This window comes from Corvus kubaryi, unplaced genomic scaffold (genome assembly GCF_017639235.1).
Source record: "Corvus kubaryi isolate FWS band 111438036 unplaced genomic scaffold, C.kubaryi_AGA036_p1.0 77, whole genome shotgun sequence".
NCBI classification, from domain to species: domain Eukaryota; kingdom Metazoa; phylum Chordata; class Aves; order Passeriformes; family Corvidae; genus Corvus; species Corvus kubaryi.
Genome location: NW_024582064.1, coordinates 1,071,637 through 1,079,330, shown reverse-complemented (window position 1 = coordinate 1,079,330; position 7,694 = coordinate 1,071,637). Strand labels below are relative to the sequence as shown.

At 36.3% G+C, this 7,694-nt stretch overlaps 1 protein-coding gene across 2 annotated transcripts in view; it reads right to left on the bottom strand.

Moving 5' to 3' along the window:
- Nucleotides 1-3,925: 3,925 nt before the first annotated feature.
- MGAT4D (MGAT4 family member D) overlaps nucleotides 3,926-7,694 on the bottom strand; it is a 37,404-nt gene continuing 33,635 nt past the window's right edge. The window contains exons 12-15 of one of the 2 annotated variants that reach the window (XM_042051950.1): nucleotides 6,552-6,630; nucleotides 6,366-6,444; nucleotides 5,236-5,348; nucleotides 3,926-4,707 (exon numbers count right to left, since the gene is read on the bottom strand). In XM_042051950.1, the coding sequence (XP_041907884.1) occupies nucleotides 4,681-4,707; nucleotides 5,236-5,348; nucleotides 6,366-6,444; nucleotides 6,552-6,630 (298 nt within the window). In that variant the 3' untranslated portion in view covers nucleotides 3,926-4,680. The other variant, XM_042051951.1, reaches the window with a different exon arrangement.

Below are 7,694 nucleotides of genomic sequence, written 5' to 3'. Positions count from 1 at the left end.
GAGCATTAATTTGTACCCTAGTAAATACCAGTTGTTGTACGTATGTAGATCAATCAGGGCAAATAGCAACAGATATACACACAATCTGGCAACATGCCAGGGTACTCCATGAAGTAACAAAAGATGACACTTCATAGACAACCCACTTGTGGGAATCACTTACGTCTTGGCTCCCAAATTTCAATTTGCTAAAACACTTATTCATGCTTTTAGGAATAATCGTTCTTTGTACCTGTGTATTCAGTCAATGTTTCCTGTGGTATTGCAAACAGACTACAATTTCTTATGATGACTGGAAAAGTTACCAGTTAAGGCACAAAATAGAAAAAAGAACATATTTTCAAGGAATGCACGCAGAGACCACAATATAACTTGTGAAAGAATTTACAAAGGAGTAAAGAAAAGGAGGGATTTGATGTCTATATAACTTAGGTCAAAATAACAAAGTGCCTATATAGCTCAGGTTATAAGATATCTATGTAACCTTAACATCAACATAACCTAAATCATGACTTTTTATCAGTATAACCTGAAGCATAGCCTTCTCTACTTATATAGCCTGAATCATAGCTTTTACTTATGTAGCCTGAATCATAACTTCTATACCTATAATCTGATGCTTATATAGCCTGAATCATAACTTTTGATGCCCATATCATCTAGTTTAATAACTTTTTATACAATGCAATGGCTAGTATATAGTTAACTAGTTGCTTATATGCAGAATGGAGGAAAAGAGAAAAAAAAAAAAACCAACAAACTTACCATGTGTACAGTTTTAGAGATAGATAAGTGTAGTACTAATGAGAAATTGGCAAGCCAAAGCCAATTAGCCACAAAACAAAGAATTTAGGCCGGTTAAGACCGGACGGACCGAAGAGCATCGTAACTGCACATACCCCGAAAATGAAGTTGAAAAGTTCAAGTGCAAAGAAGACTTTAGAAGCCTTCATCAAAGACCCCCAAGACCGCCGAACTGGGGAAGTGCACACACAGTACAAAGAATTATCTAATAACCATGAGATCATGCTATGTAAATTAGTTCCAGCACGTATGTGATGATGCTGTAATGACATAGCAACATTAAGCAAAATTTACTGTATAAATATACCACAGCACTTGACAAGGGGGAGCGAGTTAGGAGGAAAAATCCCCCTCACCACCAGCACTGCAATAAACAAATACCTGCTCTATAGAGATACAGACATAGACTATTTCCAGTCTATCTTTTGGGCATCAAATTCCTTTCTTTACTAAAAATGTATAAATAAGTGAAAAAGTTTTGTATCTGTGCCAGCACAGAGGCTGAAACTGTCAGCTGCACACACCTCTTGGCCAAGAATAAAGTAATGCCTTACTCCCTAACAATAAAAAGACAATAAAAGTGTTGAGGGAGTCTTATTTTTCCCAATGTTTTCAGAGGATTTTGGTAACAGAACTAGATTGGAACTTGTGCTTTCTTACCACACAGACATTTAAACTGATTAAGTACATGTACAATGAGCATGAGGTAGATCTTATTTTTGAGACTTATGTTTTAAACCACATGAAAGTACTGAAGTAAAATTTCCCATTCAGTGAGCCTGGTGATCTGGTTGAGAATCTGAAACTCTTTTTGGAGTTATTTTTTTAACTTAGAGTTTACCATCTTTGGTTTTGTAAGTTACAATCACAATGCCTAGACTTCAAAACCAGTCACCTGTAAAGTTAGAGGAAGTTCCTTATTCCCTGGACCTGAACGGAAGCCTTCCTATGGGAAGGCCTCTATTCAGCCTTTGATCTGGTCTTGGAACTGTAGTGTGTGAAGGTTCAGTGCATAGGATTATTACATGGAAAACCACAGGTAAGATCTTGCTTGCAGGGTGGAAAGGAAGCTGCGTGTTCATAACCACTCCTTGTGAACAAACCCAGGTAATTCACTCGCCAGCGGTGGTTGTTGCCAATAACACAGAAGTGCTATTGCTGAGGTATTCTTCCACTGCACTCCCTTGATGTAAACTTCCTGGGGCTGGAATACTCACTTTTCAGCTATTGTTTCATCAGTGAAAATCCAGATACAAAATTCCTCTTAGGAGGTTCCTCTGGCTTTATAGTGGAGTTGTGGTTCTGCAGACTGTGCAGAAAACCTCTGCGCTTGCAAAAGCACAGGGAAGAATTAATGGTTCTTGTGAAGCATTGATTATTTACTGTAAGTTACGGGCGGGTTCGGTCGGGACGGAGACGGATGGAGATCTCTATAGGCAGGTCTTGGGACACAGTCGGTTTATTGTAAAGGGCGTGGGTATTGGGGCACTGCTCAGAGCTGCTAGACTCAGCTCTGAGCAGGCCCAAGAGAGTAAGCAGGTGAGAGAGAGAGAGAGGGTGTAAGAGCAAGAGTGGAAGTAAGAGTAGAAGTGGAAGAGAGGAATAGAGAAGTGAGAATCAGAATCAGAATGTCTGAAGTCCTGGTTACAATACAATAAATCATCTTCTGTACTGAATATTCTAATTGTCACTAACCAATCTAATACAAGATACAAATCCTATAGCATTTACATACAGCCTATAAGAGTTCTTATATTACCATAGAGTGTTACATCTTAACTTCTAAAAACTACTCTTTGGACCCCTTCTGCTGAGCTAGTAGGGTCTGCTCTGACCCTTGGACCTGTTTGCAAGCAGAGGGTATTGTTTCATCAAGAGGGGATTACTTCAGTGGCCATACCATTGTTTTCTAGTTGTTCAGTAACTAAGACCTGGTATTTCAAAAGTGGCTTTCATTTCGATGTTGCCTGTAGTTTTCATATTCCCAAAATCTTTTGTCAGGCAATCATATTTCCAAGGTTTTCCTGTTCCATCTTCCCCAACAATTTACAACATCAACTAAAACCTCATTTACATCAGAGTGATGGGAAGGGTATTCTGTGATTTCAACGGTTATGTAAAATATATAAAAACTGAAACAATTAATGAAGCACCAAGCTGGCAGCACAGAATGAAAAATGACATTTAAAAATATATCTTTTTAAGTCCAGTCATTTCCTAATACAATTTCAGGTATTCTGATGAGCTTCTTGAAAGTACGCTTCAACTAGAGTGAAATCTCATTTCACTGTGAAAATAAGATGTTTTGGTAGCAAAATCTATTACTTTAGTATGTTCTATGTTTTCACTGTATTAAATAATTGCTCTGGAATTTCCTCCTTAGTGACACTGCCCTGTAACAAGTGAATGCAAGGCACCCTGAATGCAGACACTACGCCCAACAGTGAATCAGCTGCAGTGAAAGCAATGGCAAAATAAGATTTTTTGTTTTCACTGTAAATGCTGAGGGATAAAGGTGTCCCACAGCATACCTCTAAGCATGCTGTATTACTGCACTAATTCTTAACTGGCATTAAACTCCTAACCTAATGAAGGCTGCAATATTTGGTCCAATATATGTATGTATATATATCTACATGCACATATATATAGCACCACAGTACATAAACAATCCTGTACATAAAAGTCTAAATAAATACAGTAAAATAAATAAACTATAATCCTCTAAGCAATATTATCAAAATATTACTAGAGGTTGTTTTTTAAAAAAACACTCTTCTGAACTGTTTTAATGTAAAAAAATCAATTCCATCTCATTCTAAATGTGGCATTAAGAATACAACTCTGCGTTAATGTAACCCATTCAATACAAATCCACACATTGCAGCTTATTTCCTGCTGTCAGGATGCAATGCCTGTGCAGGGGAATGAGGGTGCAGTCATGCTTCAAGTGCTAAGGAAGTGATACCGGAATTCTGCACATTAACAGGTAGATGTCCAGGGTGGATTGTCATTTCCCAAAAACTTTTCAAATGACACTACTGTGGTTTACTTTTTATTTTCAAATTTATGTTGAATTTTGACTTATGACAAGGATTGAAATATCAGTACACACTGATTATCTAATTGTAGGATCCAAAATTTTATTTAAATAGATTTTCTTTCTACAAAAATATAGTTACACATAATACCCTTATTTCCTGTTATTAATTCAATGCACAATTCACTGAGAAGTTTTACAATCTTCCAAACAATACCTGTTTAAGTTTCAAGTTATTCAAATGGTAATTTGTAGGCACTTCTCATTTAAAAAAATATTTAACATAACTTATGCTACATTAAGGGTGAAACACACTTATATTAAGTTTGAGATCAATTTTCATTACATTAAGTTGTTCCTATGAAGTACTTTAAATCCTTGTAATGAACATTGACAACTTTTCCTTCAGTTCTGATTTCCCTACAAAATCGACCAGAGTTTTTAATGGAGTTGAATATCACATCCTTAATATTTTTCAAAAATGTCTGTATTTTTATTTCTGGTGAAACTTTTTATACCTTTATGCTTTAGTCCCTGAGGCAGGCTGTAATGCCTTTTCAATTGTTTATAATAATATCTATTTAATGTTGCCAAGCTAAGGTGAGATTTTTATATGACATATTACTCACGAACATTTTCTAGAAACTACTAACATTCTTTTCATATACCTTTTCATATAAAGACGTAAGAGTTATCTCTACTCTTTCCTAATACAGAGTATTAATAATTAAATGGGTTTGGAATTGATCCTTTGACCCAGTCCTTTTTTTTTCTGTTGCAGTCAGCCTTGTTTTCAAACAATACATAACAAGTAACACATCAAAAATGTATTTTTTTCAGTTTTCAGATGTCTTGATAAGTACCTGGAAAAAACCAAAATCTGTTATTTTCTAAAATCTTGCAGGAGCTTTGCCTAAGACATTAGTTTTTTCCCATCTTCGAGCTATGGCTAGGGTTTAAGGATGTAGTAATTCTCTTTAGTGACTTCTGCTAAGTATTTTCTATTTACGGACTTATAGACATTCAAACACTTGGGAAAAACTTGGAAGAATTAAAAAATCACAGGTTCATCTGAAAATGTTGACATAATGTAATTAATATCCAAGATGGTGACTGAAAAAAAGCTTTGTTTGTCAAAATCCAAGTCCTAGCAACTACAGTTACAGCACTGCAAAACTGGAGAATCATCCCATTTGAGCATTTCCAGCACTTTCAATGAAGTAAATTTATCTCCTGAAAAGAATTAATATAATTCTTCACTTGTGTGAGTTTTTCCACACAAAATTCCATTCAAAATTAAATAAAATTAATGATTAACAATACTATATGATTGGAAAAACCAAAACTCATTTCATAATGAATAATAAAAATGCTTTTATTGACATGCTTACCTCACTCAGTATTGCCCAGACTGGAGAATCAGAACTGACTGATAAACGAATAGCCTGTATTCTTCCTACTGACCGATTAATGCTGCCTTCTGCAATGCCATTTTCAAAAGCCCCTAAATAAAAAAAACCCACAAGACCCATACGAACATTTATTAGAATGAAATATACTTCCAAGCAAACTTGTGAAAAGCTTTATATTACGAACTATAAATTAGATCCAGGAATATATTAAGGAAAAAAAAGTCTTTTGAAAAAGACTCATGGGTTGAAGTAAGGACAAGGAGAGATCAATCAGTCACAAATTACTGTCATGGGCAAGCCAGACTTGACTTGGGAAAAAAAAAAAAAATTTATTTGTAAGAGTAGGGTAATGAGAAATAAAACCAAATCTAAGAACACCTTTCCCCAACCCTTCCTTCTTCTTGGGCTAAACTTTACTCTTGATTTTCTCTACCTCCTTACCCCCAGGGGTGCAGGGGGGCAGGGAATGGGGATCGTGGTCAGTTCATCATATATTGTCTCTGTTGCTCCTTCCTCCTCAGGGGAGTCAGCATGGCATCTTCCCCCTCCTTCTTCACTGACCTTGGTGTCTGCAGAGTTTTTTTCTCTCATGTATTCTCCCTCCTCTCTCCAGCTTCAATTGCTGTTACACAGAGGTTTTACGCCCCCTTTATAAAATATTTTATCCCGCAAGGCACTACTCCCGTCGCTGATGGATTCAGCCTTGGGCAGATGTAGGTCCATCCTGGAGCTGGCTGCCACTGGCTCCACTGGACATAAGGGGAAGCTTCTGGCAGCTTCTCACAGAAGCCACACCTGTAGTTCCCCCACCACCCCCAGCCCTCCACCCCAGCTACCAAAATCTTGCCAGGAAAACCTTTTACAGAGACTGTAATTAGTTTTCCTTCTAATTAGATGTCTTGGCTTTTGCCACTGGTCATACTTAAACCAAAATAGGAGAGTCACTGGCAAACACCATATACTACGCAGTAATGCAAAGGGTTTCTTTTCCTTACTAGTTCACCTTGGAATGTTGAATTTATCACAGAGTTAATGAAATCCTTAAGGGCAGAAACACTTTATATGTAGGAACAAAATTTCTGGTTTTGAAGTCACAATAAACAATTTACCTATTTTTAGATACCCGTCTTTGGTTGCTGGGTAGTTTAATTTACTTCCATTATCAACCAATTCTTTTATTAGCATTTCCTGTGAAAAATAAAGCAATAAAATTTCAAGAAGTATTTTCTAGGGTATGACATTTTATGCTGAATATAATTCTGAAAATGAAATACGGTTGGAAATGAAAGACTTACATCAGCTGGCAACACTTCCACAGTAGTGTTAAACAGTTTATCACCAGGGTGCTCCATGTTTCCACTTCTGAACAAGTACCTGATGATAAAGGTGTATTATTGCAGGTATTTTATACGTTAGAAGAGTTCTAGGGAAGTAATTCTTTCCAGTTTTGAAGGAAAGTTTCAGATACATTTTCTTTACATATTTTTGGACTATAGAGAACAGAAATAGGCCTTCAAACTGTAAACCAAACCATAATAGAGTCTTTTTATTTTAAACAGAACAAATATTTAAATCATCTTTCTCTGGAACCACAAATGCAAGTGTTCCCCTTTTTTAGTGCTCAAGTTCCAAATAAATTACCTTCCCATGTTTAAATAGCTAAGGAAGATCTGCCCTCTCATCTGTTCCTATAATTGTCAGACTGAAGTGGAATGGGCTTCTGGAAGGTGAATGGCAGCAAAAATTTCTGTTTCTACTAAGCCATATACTACATGCCAGGAGAATTCCCCTTTTTTATCAATACTGGTCAACTCAGGTGCTTCCAAACAATTTCCTTTATAGCCAATAAGCAAGAGCATTGGCAAAACAAGAATCCAGTCAAAACCATTTAAGAATAAAAATCCCTGTTTGGTTTTAAATTTCTGGCATTAATAGTTCTTAGGGGTTTAGATCCAAAAAGAACTAAGAGAATTTCAAGCATCAAACTCTCTCCTCTGATATCAAATATTCAAGGCCTAAAACCACCAAATATTATAGGATTAACCATACATTTTCACAGACTAGCAATGTGACAGGGCTGGGACCAGCCATTAGACAATACCATTTGTAAGTTAGCTTCATCCATAGCAGCTTCCCAGTAACAGGAACATGCAAAACTACAGGCTACCCAAGTTTCATAAAGCATAAACTAGTTGATTAATACAGAACACCAGTGTTTATTGTAACAACTGTCATTCACTGCAGCTCACTAGGTGGAGATACAGACTTGACATCATGCAAACAGCCTTCCTGTTGGCAACTACACAAATAAAGCTTTCATTGACTCCATTGATGAAATTAATCAGTTAAATTCCTTTGAGAATTATCATCAGAGAGTGTAAAATATTTACCTGAAGAAATCAAAGGAAAAAAATTAAGAAGCTCTCTGATTACCAAGG